The sequence below is a fragment of the Laccaria bicolor genome, genomic scaffold, assembly GCF_000143565.1.
Source record: "Laccaria bicolor S238N-H82 LACBIscaffold_11 genomic scaffold, whole genome shotgun sequence".
Classification (NCBI taxonomy): domain Eukaryota; kingdom Fungi; phylum Basidiomycota; class Agaricomycetes; order Agaricales; family Hydnangiaceae; genus Laccaria; species Laccaria bicolor.
In genome coordinates this window covers 765,931-783,220 of record NW_001889882.1, presented here as the reverse complement: position 1 = coordinate 783,220, position 17,290 = coordinate 765,931, and the positions used below count along the sequence as shown (strand labels likewise).

The 17,290-nt window shown below is 48.7% G+C and overlaps 6 protein-coding genes across 6 annotated transcripts; 2 read left to right on the top strand and 4 right to left on the bottom strand.

Annotated features, from left to right (window-relative positions):
• Positions 1–12: 12 nt before the first annotated feature.
• On the top strand, positions 13–2,489 carry LACBIDRAFT_297152 (uncharacterized protein; the record flags this gene model as incomplete). The annotated part of the gene is made up of 6 exons (XM_001880884.1): positions 13–847; positions 901–1,315; positions 1,367–1,522; positions 1,569–2,246; positions 2,301–2,406; positions 2,463–2,489. The coding sequence occupies 6 exons, from the start codon at positions 13–15 to the stop codon at positions 2,487–2,489; spliced, it is 2,217 nt and encodes a 738-aa protein (XP_001880919.1).
• Positions 2,490–2,526: 37 nt separating this feature from the next.
• On the bottom strand, positions 2,527–3,558 carry LACBIDRAFT_319911 (uncharacterized protein; the record flags this gene model as incomplete). Its single annotated transcript, XM_001880650.1, has 4 exons — positions 2,527–2,932; positions 2,997–3,136; positions 3,201–3,243; positions 3,299–3,558. 4 exons carry the CDS (start codon positions 3,556–3,558, stop codon positions 2,527–2,529), a joined length of 849 nt encoding a protein of 282 aa, XP_001880685.1.
• A 134-nt stretch (positions 3,559–3,692) lies between these two features.
• Positions 3,693–4,986, bottom strand: LACBIDRAFT_297151 (uncharacterized protein; the record flags this gene model as incomplete). Its single annotated transcript, XM_001880649.1, has 2 exons — positions 3,693–4,658; positions 4,708–4,986. 2 exons carry the CDS (start codon positions 4,984–4,986, stop codon positions 3,693–3,695), a joined length of 1,245 nt encoding a protein of 414 aa, XP_001880684.1.
• Positions 4,987–5,397: 411 nt separating this feature from the next.
• Positions 5,398–6,521, top strand: LACBIDRAFT_297150 (uncharacterized protein; the record flags this gene model as incomplete). Its single annotated transcript, XM_001880883.1, has 5 exons — positions 5,398–5,556; positions 5,616–5,656; positions 5,729–5,820; positions 5,876–5,950; positions 5,998–6,521. The coding sequence occupies 5 exons, from the start codon at positions 5,398–5,400 to the stop codon at positions 6,519–6,521; spliced, it is 891 nt and encodes a 296-aa protein (XP_001880918.1).
• Positions 6,522–6,867: 346 nt separating this feature from the next.
• Positions 6,868–12,998, bottom strand: LACBIDRAFT_294197 (uncharacterized protein; the record flags this gene model as incomplete). The annotated part of the gene is made up of 15 exons (XM_001880648.1): positions 6,868–7,210; positions 7,249–7,751; positions 7,804–7,859; positions 7,913–8,109; positions 8,181–8,185; positions 8,250–8,801; positions 8,859–9,092; positions 9,150–11,557; positions 11,608–12,067; positions 12,124–12,174; positions 12,221–12,280; positions 12,332–12,394; positions 12,424–12,486; positions 12,535–12,753; positions 12,780–12,998. The coding sequence occupies 15 exons, from the start codon at positions 12,996–12,998 to the stop codon at positions 6,868–6,870; spliced, it is 5,433 nt and encodes a 1,810-aa protein (XP_001880683.1).
• A 206-nt stretch (positions 12,999–13,204) lies between these two features.
• Positions 13,205–14,287, bottom strand: LACBIDRAFT_294196 (uncharacterized protein; the record flags this gene model as incomplete). Its single annotated transcript, XM_001880647.1, has 8 exons — positions 13,205–13,455; positions 13,506–13,619; positions 13,675–13,752; positions 13,804–13,874; positions 13,946–13,968; positions 14,020–14,079; positions 14,146–14,165; positions 14,214–14,287. 8 exons carry the CDS (start codon positions 14,285–14,287, stop codon positions 13,314–13,316), a joined length of 582 nt encoding a protein of 193 aa, XP_001880682.1. The 3' UTR covers positions 13,205–13,313.
• Positions 14,288–17,290: the final 3,003 nt, after the last annotated feature.

Below are 17,290 nucleotides of genomic sequence, written 5' to 3'. Positions count from 1 at the left end.
AATACCTGCTCTATGGCTGAGTCTCTGCTGGCTATTTTACTTGTAACGACGTCGGCGAAAGGCGCATCGCTTGTCTATCGATGGCCAGCTTTTCCCGTCAGTCCTCCGAGGCTCAAACGCATACGGCCAAATGATCTTTTCTGGCCGTCCCAGCTAGATAACCTCTGGAGGGCCTCTAACCCCGCTGACACGTTCGGTGCAAACGCCGAGTCTCCTGCTCAGGATTATACAAGTGATCCAGAATACCGTTGGCGGCGGCTGCATGAAAGGGAAGAGCGGCCAACTCCTCAATCACGGAGAATCTCTCCTGGCAGAGATAGGTCATACTCTATGGAGAAAGCAGCCAACCTCGAACAATACGACCATGTGTTTGGGTACACTACACAATTTCTCGCCAAGACCCTCTGCCCTAAGCGTTCGATGTACCACCAGAAGTTTGAACTGGTGGTAGATGACTTGGCATTTATCGGTCACCCAGTCTGTGCAGACTCAGGTGGGGTATGGAGGTTCAAGCCGGAAAAGCTCAACGGCGGCCCTAGGGGCAGGGATGCAAGGGGATTGGACAATTCAGAAGCACATCAAGACAATGGTTCTGTTAGTCCGGTGTCAGTCGAACCATCGTCGTCAAAGAGCTCATGGCTTCACACCTTCCATCTTGTTTTTGTTCTCGACCTGCCTGACCCCTCCTCCTCAGCGTCGGGCAATGTTTCTAAGTACTTCGACATCATATACGAACAAATTGCCTTCACAGCAACAGCAGTCCTATTTCAAGAACAAGTCCTTTCGAATTTTGTTCAAACTCAATGCGAAGCTCTGAGTTCACTGAAGGAATCGTGCATATCCAAGGGTGAGTGCTCATGACCTTTCTTCGACCAAAATGTCAAATAAAGTCTCTTGTAGGTGATTCCTTTGATGTTTTTACCTCCAAAGCTTTAGAAATATCTTCGATTGCGTCTGGTATGAAGTTGATTTACGAAGCGATCAGGTCAAAATCCATTGCCTACATCACATTCAATAACCTCCCCATGGAGTTACAACTACCACCATATCTTGAAACCCTCCTTCATAGCGAGGGTGATTACGACGCAGATTTCATATATCAGTTTGATGACGACGATATCCGAACGTGGGGACAAGATTTGAGTTTCGGTTGGAGACTGCCTGCGCTAGCGCCATGGAAAAGCCTATTACTTTTGGACGGGGATAACGAAATTGACCCAAACATAACATTGAGAGGCCCCCAACTTACTGCGGAGGACAGTACTCTGGCTGAAGAACTGGCACGATTCTTGGATACCGCATCCATTACATTGTCGTATGTCTTGCGTTTCTATTGCCTTCCTGGGTTCTGATGATTCGTCTGTAGGCTCGCTGACATGGCAAGCCTATTGAACTGGAACCTGGAGTCACAAATCTACCCTGTCGTTCGTTGGCTTGTACAGCACCGCAGGGCCAAGATAGTGGATACGGTCCATCCCGGTTTGAAGACCGTGTTTTCGCTTCCGCCCATTTTCCAGCCACCGTAAGTTCTGATGATTTCAAATGCCCTGCGTTGCTAATCTCTCTAGGCTTGCGACATTGACGGCCGAGTTTGAGAAACGGTTTACACACCCATCTATCCCCCCTCTTCCGAGGATTCTGGCTGATATATCCACCTCAATGTCCCGACAAACCGAAAATCACTTCTTTGCTTCAGTGGTGAAAACCAAAGATCTCATTAAACTGTATCATGAGGTCGTTCTTTGGATGTTGAAACGCGACATGCTGGTAACTCTGCATCTTCGAATACGAGTGGTGGCAACGGTTGACTTGAGGAAACGTGTCCAAATGAGCCGATATTCCAGCGGTTTGTCCGGCAAGGGTTCTCAAGGATCTGGCGTACAACGGGATCTCCATTACCTTGGGGAGGTTGAGGAATCTGCTGGTGTCCAGTCAGGTGTGCCCTGGCTTGCCCTCTCTCCTAAAAGTGCAAGGAAACACCTGCGACGAATACCGTCCAATGGGTCGCGAGGAAGTGAGATGAGCGAGTTGGTCATCAAGGAATATGACGAACAATTCTTGGGCGTAGAGGACTCTGCTACATATGAACTACCAACGGAAGAGGACTCCTCTGGTTCGGAGACATCGGATGAACACATAGTTTCCTCGATCATTGATGACCCCGGCCGAGCAACTCCACTAGAGCGTCGCTGGTTATCGGCCATGTCCGACGGGAAAGAGCCTCACATTGCAAAAAGATTTGAGCAGTTCGTCCCCTACATGCTAATCATTAATCTATTAATATTAACATTGTATTCTAGGATTAACCAGTATTTTGACGGCAAGAAATCAGACGACGAAATTCTCTATCTCGCAGGAATATCTCGAAAGCAGTTGCGTGAGCTGCTTCACCATTATGAAGAATATGTAAGTTTCTTGCATTGACGTTCTTCTGAGTAGTAGGTTTAACCAAAGCCTTGTAGTTACAAACATTCTTGCACCCATCATGAAGACCTCCATACTCCATGGAGATTTCCCCCCGATTCTTTAACCAGCCTCCTGGAAGTCTCTGTGCTTCCAACCTAATAGTCTTTCTGCCTTCTCACAGTTGAAGAAACTTTGGTTCCCAACCAACTCTTTCCCATCCAAGATAGGAACATCTAGCCAATACGTTTCTTTCAAGTATTTCGACGGCTCTGGGAAGGCGGTGACGGGTGCTACAACGAAGAAAGCTTCATGACCTGACCATTTATTTGTCTCCTCCGTTACTGCAAGAAGGAACGCGTCGGCAGCTGAATCTTGTTGGACGTAACCCCACAAGTCCTTTATCGGTGAATATGGATTGCTTTTGTGCGCCACAGACCTTTCCGGAACCGAAAAATGCAACCGGAGACTCGCGATCTTCATTGAACGGTACCGTCGAACAAGGGTATCCGCTTGAAGTTCACATATTCTGGCGGGGAATTGGCTCAAGTTAGCGATTATAAACGGCATTCTTCTCGTGGTCAGGTCCTCACACTTTTGAAAGTCCATAAGGCTCATCCGGAAGGCATGGATGGTTTTCGTCGATAGGAAAGTAATGGATATTGGGACTTTGACTGAACACCATCGTGATAACGTTGACAGAAGATGCCTGAGCTACTCGATTGATACCAAGCTATTGGATGCGTTTCAGTCTCTTAGTCGCTGACGCCAGAGGGTTCAGCCTAATCATAACACACCTCTGCGCAGGAACGGAGGACATTCCATGAAATAACGACGTTGCTTAGGTGAAGAAAGTCCTAGTTAGCGATGTAGGTGTGGTTCGAAAGCTGCTGACCTGTTGTGGGAGGCAATCTTATAATCAGTAGGAGTGGGGATCGCTGCGAGATGAATGACTCCATCGCATCCTTTCAGTGCATTCAACGCGGCGTCAAAATCTTCCAAGTCAGTCTGTATGAAGACAAAGGTGTTGCTCTTTGTCCAGTCAACCGTCGGGGTGACGCGATCTATGCCAACAACTGTATGACCTTGTTCAAGAGCCTCTCTGACGACGACTCTCCCGACCTTTCCACTACAGCCCGTTATCGCCAGCTTCATGATGACAAGATAAGAGAAACCAGAAGTAAACAATTGCCCCGTCACTTGACCTGATATGGTTTGGCGAAATGACGGTACATAGTAATACTGTCAGGTGCAACTATTAACTTTACGAAGTATATATGATATAAGATCTACGACAGCGATCCGAATATATTATGTGTTGGCCGGATATTATCAGGAAAGAAAACGCTCCCGACGAGGCCTTTCCTCGCCCATGCATCTGCCAACATGTTACCCCATCCAACTAGCCACAGAAGGGTCCATAACTTTCCAAAATTGCCACCCACCGGACTTCCAGTAATCCGTTTCCATGTGTGTTCTAAGATCATACCAATGCCATTGATGATGAAAAAACCAGCGATGCAACGAAAATCGCTTCCGTTCCCCATTCCCCAGGTTCCAAAGTCGTGCAGAATCCCGGAAACCAGAAACGCACCAAGCACCCCACCGGCGCGTCCAAATAGTAGGAACAAAGGTTTCCCACCAAAGGAGACGAAGCTGTCTCGGAATATTTGGTGCCAGCGTCGAGACCAGAAATCGTTGAGGGAGGTGGCGAACCAAGGGGCGTGGAAGACGGGAGGCCACTGTAAAGGATCGTGGCGGAAGATGAGTACTCCACAGATAGTGAAAAATAGATATGCGGTGCTAATAGCGCAGTAGACTGTTGCCCCCGATAGGAGGGTGATAACACTTGATCGCAGATAGCGTTGAAGTGGAGGCATTGCTGCGTCAAAAATAGTTCCGCCCTTTGGGGAACCAATGGTGAGAGGGGAAAACCACTGGACTGAGTAGTGGAAAGTATCCCAAAGAAACATCCAAAAGAGAAAATCTAGGAATGTAACCGACAAGAAAGCGGACCGTGAAGACGTCGGTCGTGTTTCTGGGGGTATATGTAGGCCATGAGACCAGTTCCATCCGAGACCTCTGAGGTTGAAAAAGAGGTCGCCAGCATCAAGGAGGGTTTGCTTGGGGCCTAACGAATCTTCTAAACGACTAGGGTCTATTGCATCGGGATTCCAAGGAGCCTTCAGTCGTCGATATGGTTCCGTTTGAAAAGTCCATATGACGACGCGTGTTGCGAGAATCGTCATCGCCAACTGGTCGAAATTCGTCAGAGGAGAAAAGGGACGGGGGGAGAATACATACAAGTAAACCTTGATTTAGGTATAGCAGCCTTTCGTCACCGTACCCCGCGGCTAGATCGAGACGAGTGGACGCTCGAAATGCGGAGCATAATGATATTGGTAACAGTGCCAGGCGTGCTGGAAATGATTTTGGGGTGACGACAAGAACTGCGGTGACAAAATAGCAGATTAGTGGAGGCAAGAGATCTTGAGTGAATGACTGAAGGGTTAACGGTCCTCGGGTGTGCGGTGGTGGAACCAACTCAGCCAGCCTGTCCATCGCCCTGGTCAGCGTTAACATCTACCAACTCCAACAATTACATACCAGGACATCCTGCTCTGATTATGGGCGAACGGAGGCGAACGGATATATAGAGAGCGAAAGAAACGCGGCAGTCGTGTCAACTTTGGGGCAGGGACGACTTGCTTGACACGGGACCGAAGCATATGATCTCTCCACACTTCCTCAAGAGCATCCTTCAGAAAGGGGTCGTACATTTTGGAAGGAAAACTCTAAAGGGCAGACGAAACTCCTATCATTCAGACATGGTTTTCTATCCACAACAGATTTATTCTGGCACCGAAATAATCAAATTTGTTACGCCCGAATACATAACACTCCATTTGACGTGAAGGCATCTTCGTAATCAGTTTCGGCACGTAGTACTTATACCTTCCCAAGTTTCAAAGCTAGCCCCTTCGCAGAGCCATCATGTCAATTTATACTGACCCCAAGCTGCGCCCTGCACTGGACGAGTCTCTGTATTCTCCGGACAGCGAAGAACTTGCCTTTTACAAATCGGAAACAGGTATCGCCGACGAGGAACAGCTCAAGAAACATATTATTGCGGCGCAGACAAAGGCATATGAGGTTCGCGTATATCACTTCATCATGATTCATAGTGCAAAGGTAGTTAGATTTCACAATAGGTTTATGGCTATCCATGCATACGAAGCTTCGGTTTCATGAGGTCAGAACCAATTGTTAACTCGAATGAATCTACATTTATAAGAAGTGCTGATCATCATTGAATACTTACCAGGATGAAAATATCTCGCTTGCCCGCTTATCCACGAGTAAAGCGGCTCGTCCAGGAGAGGGAGAGCCCAATTTTGCTTGACATTGGGTGTTGTTGTAGGTCCCGTTTTACTGCCCTCCAAGGCCCCCATTTTTCTAACATGCTATTGAGTTGGAAATGACGCCAGAAAGGCGGTAGTCGATGGGTGGCCCGTTCAGGACGTTATTGCGTCCGATCTCCGTCAAGGTCAGCCTTCTTTGTCGTTTCATCGTCCTCAGCTGAATTCGGAGAAGACTTCTGGCAATGCGGGCACGATTTATTCAAGACAACTCCCGCCAGTTTTCCGGCAGCATTTGTGGCCGGAGATGCGTTCGACGATTTAATGATCGCACCTCGAGCGCCATTCTATGAGAAGCCAGAAACTCTCCATCCCGCCTTGAATACTCTCGCATCACTGACACCTCTTCAAGGGCACATCTCTGCTATCCATGCGTCATCATTCTTTCATTTATTCGATGAGGCACAACAAGAGGTGCTCGCTCGTCGCGTTGCCACTTTGCTTTCGCCCGAACCTGGCTCTGTCATTTTCGGTCTGCATGGTGGGCTACCTGAGAAAGGTCTTCGAGCTGAAGTTAGCCGCGCAGGCCGTCGTATGTTCTGCCATTCTCCAGATGGTTGGCGTGAACTATGGGACGGCCAGGTCTTTTCGAAAGGTACGGTACAAGTGGAGGCGACCTTGAAGGAGTACAATAGACCTGGACCGTTGCTGGACACTGGCGCATTCTATCTGTTGATCTGGTCTGTGACCCGAATATAATACAAACTAATGACAAACGCTGGTTTACGCCTAAGCTGGCTATATTGTGAAGAGAACATTGGAGGGTTTCTCTTGTTATGTCCGCGTTTTTATTTCAGTAAACTTCTATGTAGGAATGGCTCAGCGCTCAAGCCTTACTATGTGCACTTCGCTGATGGGGTGTTCATTGCTTCACAGTGCGAAAAGTCGGTAGTGGATTATAAAGAGAGGAATAACATGTAAATCTTGATCCAACCAAGTCCAAGAAATATGAGGAAAATGCATAGAGTAAGAGTGGATTGCGAGTTAATCGTAAGATGAGGAGGACGAAAGGAATGACACGGATATCGAGAATTGAAAGAAGCCTTTACATGATAATGCACCACTTTCTTTTCTCTTCAGAAGATGCTGAATCTGCCTCGCGGGGGTCGCCAAATGACTCGGTTGTGGCGGGAGACACCGCAGAAACATTGGCCTCGGTGCCATCAGCGGGTGATTTGGTGGGTATAAATTCTCCTTGAGCAAGTTCAAGAGAGGGCCGGCTTTCGTCTGGAGACTTAGTGGAGCTCGATGAGAACCATCCTCCAGGGAAAAATCGCGATGAAGTCGTCGATTCAAGTCTCTTGCGTGCAGATGGTTCGGGGTGAAGTGTGTCGTTTGACCACTCCTCGAGGGGTACCAAACGGGGTACTATGGGCCTAAAGACACAGCTGGTGAGAGATTGAATAGGAGCAAGTGGGATGCTTACTTGTCTTTCGAATCCAGAGCGCCTTCGCGTGGGGTGTCGTCTGCAGAAGGAAAAATATGATGTGAAAGTCCGTCTGCCGGCGTTTCAACGTCGACGACAATGTCTTTGTCCAATACTACAGCAGTTTGTGTAGGAGTCTCATCTCCGGTTGACGCCAGACGTGGCTCAGACACAAGGTCGGATGGGTGAGTAGGCTGACCAGTGGCAAGCTGGTCGAAGATGTCACTTTGAAATACATCTGAACTTGTTTGTTCATTGACAGCGGCAAGGGCATGGTTAGATATGTCGCTGGCGAGTGAGGGTGAAGGTTTGTCTGAATCATGAGCTAGTGGTTCGATAGCTGCTGAAGAACTTCCAGGCGATACATCGATGATTTCAACATGCGACTGAGCCACTCCCTGCGTCGTTACTGAATAGCTCGGAGTCCACGTGTCCTTTTGCGAATCATGGGCATCCATGCAAGGGATCAGCAAGGGGATAGGAATGTCAGACAATTGTCCGTGCTGTTCCATCAAGTTAGCTTCCCCTCGGATAACAAAAGTGAGATTTGCTGACTATCGTTGGTTCGTCAAGACATTGCTCGGACCCGAGCCTTTCGTTTTGTACATGATCTGTGTTTGAATGTCAACGATAGGGTTAGCGTTCTCTCAAGTCAGATTCTTACCTTCGTCGGTCGAAAGTTCAATGCTAATGGGAGGGACGGAAACAGGGATAACTGCGGTGTGCAGGTGTTCTGCAGTCGACTGCGCTGCCTCGAAGCTGTCTTGCGAGGTGATCGGCTCATCCATAGAAAGCATTGGTGACCCCGCTTCGACGATGGCCTGTAATTCCCTTAACTCTGGTAAGGGGCTGCCCTGGGTGCTGACCAAATAGGATGGGACCCAAGATGGCGAATGGGATCGTCCCTCCAGTTGATCCACTGGTTGCTTAACTTCATCTGTGGATGTTTCCTGTAGTAACACCCATGAGATTGTTTATTCTCGCGAAGGTCATTCACATACCTCGGTAACAACGGTGGGTATGTCCCTGGATGTTCCCATCCCAGTTTCCGGCTTGTTTTGTTCATCGGAGATTATTTCAGAAGTTGAGATTTCCTTTTTAGTGACCAGGTTTAACTCCGTTTCTAAGTGGTTTACTGCACCCAGCAGTTCACGTGTTTCTTCTTTTGGATCGTACTGAGGCGGTGGGCCACCGTCCTGGATTTGCGGTTCATCTGGCTGTGAATCTGGTGAAGCTTCTGGCTGTTCAGTCTTTGCAAATGTCGTTTCTTCGAGCTTGGGCTCATATGCATCGACTGAGCGGGAGTAATCTACAAGGTCGTCTGCATCTTCATTATCAAGCTCTTTGGCCGTCACCAACGGAGTCCCTTGAGAGTGCACTGAGTACGATGGTGTCCATAGTTCAGCCGAGGGGACATCATCTAGGGGGACATCTGATTCTTCATTAAGCTCTTTGGCAGTCACTAGAGGGGTCCCTTGAGAGTGCACCGAGTATGACGGCGTCCATGGCCTAGCAGGGAGTTGTGAGTCGTCCAAGGGAGCTTCGTTGTCTGTCTGTCGCAATTGCATTAAAAATATATACCTAGGTCGCTCAACAAACCTCAGACTTACTTGCACGGTTTCTGAAGACTCGACCTGGATAGCCGGTGCTGTTAATAATTCCTTCGGGGTAATGGTTCCTTGTTCAACAACATCAACGGGGGATTCAGGGCCACTGGGCTCATCCGACGTCGAACTAGACCCAATTGTTGTTACCATGAAGGCGGGAATATAAGGTGAGTTGGCATACTCAATGCTTATTACGTCAGTATTTAGGAGAGGTGGATCGTTAGCAGCGCTCGGTAACTAAGACGGAAAGATGGTTCAACATTAGTGGATTGTTATTATGATGAGCACTCGCACCTCCTCCGAGTTTGTGATGCCATCAGCACTTGGTTCTGTATCATTACCCTTGTGTTCAAAGGACAGGGTGGAAGATTCGACATTTTCTGTAGCAGGTGGCTCGACGACTGAGTCAACAGCAATTTGAGCCTCGGAAGCTTCTGTAGCTGTGAGGTCAACCAGAACTTGTACTTCAACCACAGAGTCTTGGTGTTGAAGAATAGATTCCTCGACAACAGGGGTTTCGGATGGTTCTATCGCGGAAACCGTGTTAGCAGCATGAACTTGTGCCTCTGACTCCTGATGGTTTGGCTTTGCCAGATCGGCAGAGTGAGTCGGCACAACAGGAGGTTCAAGCAATGGAACGGGAGCCACGCCATTCACTGGCTCGGCAGAGAAAGGGGGGTTTGATTGTTCGTCCGACACGATACCTATATCAAACGCGGGCGATTCCTCTTTGATGAGTGGGACGCTGGACTCGAGTTGCTCTTCAACCTCCTCTGACGTTGCTATGTCGCCCTTCTCGCTAGCAAGCTCTGATACAGCCAACTCCTCCGCAAGTGTCGGCGCGCTCACCACTTCTTCTAAGATAGGTGCAGACTTTTCTGCAACTACGACCTCCTCGACTTGCGCATTGGCGGAAGCGGGATCATCTTTACTCGTGACCAATTCCTCCTGCGGAGCATCGACCTGGGTGATCGCTTCCTGCTGTGGAACGACCTCAATGGCCAACTCCTCCTGTGGAACGTTGGCTTCAGTGATTGGTTCCCCCTGTGGGGCGCTGCCTTCGACGACCGATTCCTCCTGTAGAAGGCTGTCCTTAGTGACCGGTTCCTCCTGTGGAACGTTGACATTGGGGACTGATTCCTCCTGTGGGACGTTGACATCGGCGGCCGGTTCCTCCAGTGGCATTTTGCCTTCGATGACGGATTCCATTTGTGAAACGCTGACCTCAGTGACGGTTTCTTGGATTCTTTCCTCAGTGTCTGCGCGAGCGTTGGCGAGAGGAACGACGCCGGGTGTAACAATGTTTGTTGCTACCTCTTCAGATGGTTGTATCTCAAAGAAGATTTGATCCGAGGTGGGACGCGTTGATGTCAGATTGGCGACTTGATCAGCTGAGGGTTGAGAGTGGGTCGAGGAATTGTCAATCTCTGTAGGAGAGAACGAGTCTTTCGACTGAGTTTCTGATTGTTCCTCTTTCGTTGCAACCCCAGCTTCGAGCTTTACCTTCCCTTCTTCGATCACAGTGGTAACCTGAGAGTCATCTTGAAGATCCTGCGCATGCTCTTTGGCCTCCCCTGCCAACCCATCTTCGCTGGGCGCGGTAGCCGAAGTTTTCGCTCGGACGTTACTGCGATCAGCCGCCGTCGCATCTGTTGCAAATTCGTTGGAAAGAGGTTGAGCTATTGTGAGATCCACAGTCTCTAATACTTCGCCCTGTTCGGCCAATGTTGGTTCCGTAACATCCGTGTCATGCTCGGCGATCTGCACTGTCTGTTCATCCATAAACACGGCTGTGACAGGTGCGGCCCTTGCGTCTGCTGGAGGTTCTGAAAATTCAGAATCTGAAGCCACTTGACTCTCTTGGATGCAATCGCCGTTATCCAAAGAAACTTTCTTGGTATCAGATATTCCCTCCACTTCAAGCTTTTCCACCAGCAAATCTTCTGGAACTGTGGCCTTTGAAACGTCCGCATCGCCAGAAAAGATTTGAGTAGCCTGTAATTCCGCCTTTAAACTTGCATTTTCGTTGCTATTGAATTCATCTGGGCCACCTGCTTCGGCTTCACTGACAGACGAAGTATCCATGACCACAACATCGTCATCTAGGATAGGCTGGGTATTGACCAAGGCCTCTTCCACGAGAACGACCTCCATGTTTTCAGAAAGTTCAGTCGCTACGACCGGAGTGGCCTGAGTTTCCAGATCATCCACTACAACCTCTTCGACGACGGCGACGGTATGGTGGACATCGACAGCGGAATGGAGGTCAACCAGGGCGTGCCCTGCTGCTTCAGCAACCCCGTTTGCGGTATCCGGCAATTCAATTGCGTGAGTAGGGGCTGGCTCTGCCACATCTACGAGGGTCTCAGCGGGGAGGGTTTCCACCTCGAGTGCATGATCAAGGATATCACCCTCCAACGGCAATGAAGTTTCATCGGGTCCATTGCAAGACTCACGGACAAACTGTTCCTCCTGCACAACTTGAGATATTGACTCAAGAGGGATGTCTTGAACGTCAGCGTTTGAAGCATCCACAATTTCAGAAGAAATTCCCAATCCGTCAGCTGCAATGTCGCCAGTTTCGGAAATGTTCGTGACAGGAAGGATGGCGGCATCAACCTTGTGAGCTGCAACGGTTTCGATCAGCTCCTCGTTGAGCGACGGATCAATGGGGACAGCTTCGATCTCAACAACATGGACTTCTAATATCAAATTGAGGACAATAATGGGTCCGGTGGAATAGATTTCATACCTGGAGAAGGTGTTTCCAGCTTGGACACTTGAATAGCATCTGCGACGGTTGGAGGTTTCTCTGCCTCATACGCCACTGCAATTTTAACAGTCTCCGACGGAGTTTCTGAGAGAACTTCTTCCACAACGGGAGGGCTAGCAACCGATACTACCTCTTGTTCAAGCGATATCTCCCCCTTGTCAGAGTGGATCTCAGCACTGGCAAATGTGACCACTTCATTGATGGATTCAGGTGCGACGGACACATGTTCGGCTGTAGAAATCTCGGCAATATCTTGCGGCTGCTCATCAGCAGATCTTTCGTTTGTTGTATTACCGTCGCCGAGGATTAATTCGGGCGCAGTAGTAGAAGGCACATCACTTTCGTCCACGATGCCTGCCTCATTCCCTGGACTCAGTGTCTCTTCGTGAAGTTCTACACCAGCTTCAGCGGGAATTGACGGGCCATCAACAGCGGTATCCTAGATCAACATTGAGATGATGTCGGTAGAAACGTGAATTGTATGATGAAACCCACTCGGTCAGTCTCTTCAGCAGGTGGAAGTTGAATGTCGCCGTTGTTCTCGCCCTACGACTGTTAACATTTTGACAAGTTTGACAACGGATATGCTCACTGAAGCGAATACGCTGCTATCTTGTATAACATTGATATCTTTGACTTCAGTAATGTTCAACTAGACGTTCCAAATCTGAGGAAAGGACCGAATATGATATGCATGACTCACAGCTTCAGTAATGGATACTTTGCTTGTGTCTTCAACAGGACCCTTTTGATTTTCAGCAATGATCTGGATCATTATTTCAGAGCATTACTTACTGCATCAAATTTAACACCATCAGGGGTCTCAGTTGATACAACAGTCCCCGTTATTTCAGGATCCTAGGAAACGTTAAAACCAAGTCTAATGAAGATCAGAAGAGTAGATACCAATGGATGACTTGACTGTTGATCAGCAGCGTTGTCGAGTTCGTGCTGTGCCTCAGGCGCGGATATCTGAACACCTTCCTCGACAGCTTCAGGAAGGTGGGATGCAATATTGACTTCTGGGAGGCTGTCGTATTCGATGGCGTTCAAACCGACTTCTTCCGACCCAGATAATGTCACAGGTTGCGAAACCTTTATATCAGAGGCCATCAGGATAGCCCACTGGATGTTTTTTTTATCACACGCACCGTTGCAAGGCTTCCCAGGCTTTCTTTCGACGGCGACGCGCGAGCCGCCGTCGTGGCCACTGTATTCGTGGTATCCTGACAGATCTCCTTCGTTGACAGTATTGGCGCGTTTTGAACGACGCCGTCGGTATCAATGACCATGGACGGCAACTCCTCGTTTGTCGTTGGTTGCAAAAGCTTGCCCAATGGATCCGTGGTGACGTCCCCAGGGACCGACATAGTGGAATAATTAGATATAAAGGAAAAATGAAGGATAGTTAGTGATAGATATTGAACCCCGATAGATAGGCGTCGTTATAGACCAGGAATCGCGGTCCAACTTGAAGTATGTTACGAGTTGACGTGGAGTTGAGGGTGCTCAAAGAAACACCAAGGGCGGACAGTTCCCACGCTCTTCCAGCGCATTATGGTCACACGGTCGCGATCATCTGTCCAATTATTAATTGAAATTAAATAAATAACGATCCTCTATCCAGTATCATGTAGCATAGTCAAGTCCATCCAATCCAAATCTTCCTAGAAATGCCGAACGAATCAAAAGAACGCGACCAATCCCATCAGAGCAGCCAAAAGGGAGCTCGCAGCGGTATCATAGTTGTGAGACGCCTTGCTGGAACTCGAAGCCTGAGTTGCTGTTGACTTGCTAGTGGACACAGTTCCCTGGGCCGTGGTATGCCTATCAAAAGATGTTAACAGCGTGCATCCACATAGTTGAGAGAGACATGCGTTGCGGAGCTAGTATTAGATCCCGAAGCCTTCGATGAGCTTATAGCCGTGCCTGTGCCACTGGCGGACGTCGTAGACATCGCGCTCCCAGTACCAGTTGTGCTGGCGCTACAGCTATGGATAAAGCTAATGTGTCAATTGAAGTCGACGACCAACACAACCTTCTTACGTTGTACCCGCTCCGGGCTGGATCGTGACGGCATCGGAATAGGCCTGGGCACCAGTGCTGTCCTTGGTAGATAATGTGCTGATTGAATGATAAGAAAATGACAAGAACACTCAAACTGTTTAAACCTACATTGAAGTGCCAGCTGGGATGTCAACGATCCAAGTGAGCTGGTTGCCGTTCTGGGTGTCAAAAGTCTTGAGCTGTCCCGATATGTTAGTTTATATGCCAAATCGGGGGCACTGACGTAATGTCAGAAACGTGATCCACTTACAGGTGCTGCATTTATCTGGCCACCTAACCGAAACGACGAGTCAGCCACCGACAGAAGAAAAGGGGGGGACTTACCAGGGATAATGGTCACGTAGTAGGGAGCTGTTCCACCGTTCCAGGAAATTAACTGCGGCTCTGGCGATGGGCAAACATCGGTAAGAACGACACAAACTTGACGACGCAGGGGAGGGATAAACTAACCGCAGAACGTCACGCCAGGCCTGGCGGGCACTCAGTAGATGACAATGATGCAATTGGAGTGTGCTTACGGGGTATTCACTGTGAGCGAGAGAATTTCAGGGATGAGAGACGCAAGGGCAGCTGCTGTTGCGAAGAACTTCATGGCGAGCGAGCTTAGGATGGTGAAGCGAGTGCGAAGGTGTAGGTAGTAGTAATTGTAGAGGAGAAAGAGAAAGGTGGATAAGAGAAGAACGCCAGGCTAATAAGAATAAATAGTGAAATTCAAGGTCCGCCGACGCGATCGAGGCCAACTTCACAAGATCCTATTCATGTTATGTAACGAACGAAATCTTCACTCCTCTCTAGTATCCAAGCAGACAGAGAAGGGATAATGCGGAGGTCCCTTGATGTCAAGAGCGATTTTATAACCCAATCCAACTGCTGCGGCCACTGGGATTGTGTAAACTGGTGTGCCCTACCTTGACTATCTCGAAGTCGTACCCTGCAGCTTGCGGGAAGGGGCGGGTGTCGGTAAATGACGTCTCCAACCCATCCGCCATCGGACTCGGCACACCGAACGAAGCGAGAGTTGTGGCAGAGAAATTTGCTTCCGTAAATGGGTCGTCGGACGCGACAACGCTTGGCATGGAGAGGAAGGACTCTGCGTGCCATTCATACCAGACTTGACGTTCGTTTGTCAATCGCCAGATGGAAACCTGCAGCTCCGAATTACTGGGAAGGTACAAGGGCTCCTGATTCGTAAATTAGAAACACGAGAAGGCTCCTATTAAAAATCTGCGCGCCTTGAAAGGGAAGAAAAGGGGGAACCAGCTTAGCATATCCTTCGATATCTGATCTTTGCGGTGCGGATGAATACTAAGTCCAATATTGCCATAGAGTACCTGCATAAATGCGCTAAATTTTGACTAAACGTTGAGGAGTATTATAACATACCGCTTCAAAGTATCCAGCCAACCCGCTGATGTGAGATCGAAAAAGCCCCGAAAATATGTCAAATGGAATCTCACTGAAGAATCCCCGCATGGGGAATATAGAATCGAAGAGTAGCGGACCGAGCGTTGTGACTATTAGTGAATGGAAGACCTGAACGTCGCACTTGTTAGGGAGTGGGGCCACAATTGCGCCATACATACCGTTAGAATCAAGAACCGGGTCCCTCCTTGGATGCTCAAACTCCCAACACTCTTGAATCTGAGGACCACAACGCCCAGAAGCCTTCGTACCACTGAGAATGTTCACAGCTTGGAACATCACCACGTAAGGTGTTTCTAAGCTCTTCTCATTCCTATTAGACCGAGCCTCGTTGTATAACTTGGAGGAAGATAGCGGTGCAAGATGAGCGGTGTACGATGATGGAATAGAAATTCCCTCGGCTAACATCAGGTCAAATCTGTGACAGCAATTCATTGCGAAAAGAGTACGCACGTTTCAGAAATCGCATCGCCCCATCTAAGCACTCAGGACTGAGTTCGTTGTCACCGAACGACCCCAGAAGTTCGCTGACGAGGATATCCGCTTTTTCGGGGACATCGATGGTCCTCATATCGCCAAATAACAATTGGACTTTAGATCCCCATTCCTTCCCTTGCCTATGCTGCAAACTGAGAGACTTCAACAAGAAACTCACATGCTGATGCATATGACGCATACGTTACGTATGCATTTGGGTTCTTTTCGACAGCATAAACGACTGCCTCCCGATGAGCTCGTTCCAAGGCCGTTAAACAGCGAGCGACTAAAGGCCCTCGCCCAGCGCCTGCGATGCACACGACACTAATAAATGATCAATAAGATTTGCCCCAAATTTGATTATAACCATACGTTTTGTCTTGACTCGGTCGGTCGAGGAAGGCCCTGTACATTGCCTGACATTTACTTCGTCAAAAATATGCGGCAGGCTTGATCTCATCAATATACCTCTTCATACTGCGTGTATTTCACGGGATCTTGTTCAAAGGTTTGATACGTGATACTGGGGAGGTTGTCCATCAACGGCTTGAGCAACTCATTAGCACACGACATGTCTTCGAAAAACAGTTGAACTGACCTGCAAGGGCGCTTGGAGGTAGTCTTGGTAACCTTGCGCAAAATTCTCTACCGTCCCAACTCTTTGGGCAGCCTGGACCGCCGGGCTCGTTTTTTCGAGGTGCCTAAGATACTGAGAGTATGCATTTTCGCCTCCACGACTGTGGTGTCCATCGCTCACACCAGCAAGAATGATAGTGGGGCGGTGCTGAAAGCTGAAACATCAATCAATCAGTGAATCGTTCAAGAAGGGAATAACGCGCGATGATGCTATCCCGAATAAAAGTTTGAGTGGGTTTATGAAGCACAGGATAGCCTTTCACGTTTGCTATAAATGTGGATGACGGCAGGAAGATGTGCCGCACGGATTCCGCTGCCCATTTGCTCAAAACGCCAAGCGTGGAAGGCAGAGCAGGCGACAGATCAAGGGCTATAAGAAAGGCAAGCGTTAAATATCTCCAACAATGAGTAATCACGGAGGACGTTACTGAGGGTGAGGCGAGTGTTATAGTCGCACATCGATCTGATGACATCCCACATTTCCCATGTGGCGTTGAGCTGCCCCTCCGAACTTGGTGTTAACCTCCCCGTTGTGGTATCAGAAACAACGAGAGTAGGGTTTGAAACAGACGGAGGCGCAGAGAAAAGTGCAGAAGCAGGCGGGCTGGGTTGGAATGCAGATGGATTATATATTGGCAGTCGTACCGAGAGGTAAATGTACGGCAAACTCTTCAAACAGGCGTTGACGATCCGAGCGTAAGATGCAACATGATCGCGGTTTCGGGGCGCAGGGAGGATGGCAGTCAGGATGTTCAGATACGAGGCGTACGCTAGTTCCTGTTGTAGGGCCTGAATATGGAATGGGAAAAAAAAAAAAAAAAACTCTTTTAGAGAATGCGCAACTGTAAGAGAAAATGAGAAACGCACCATCTCAGCATCATGGCGAACCCAATCATCGGCAGCATCAAGCTCAAGCCATTCTGAAACCATCACTGTAATGCCCTCGGCTTCATCTAGAGAAGAAGTCGAGAATAAAGGGTATTTCGTTGATGTAACCCAAGATACTCACCTATACGACTCATTGTGACCTCATCGCGCAAAAACCCAGGCCGCAGTCTCC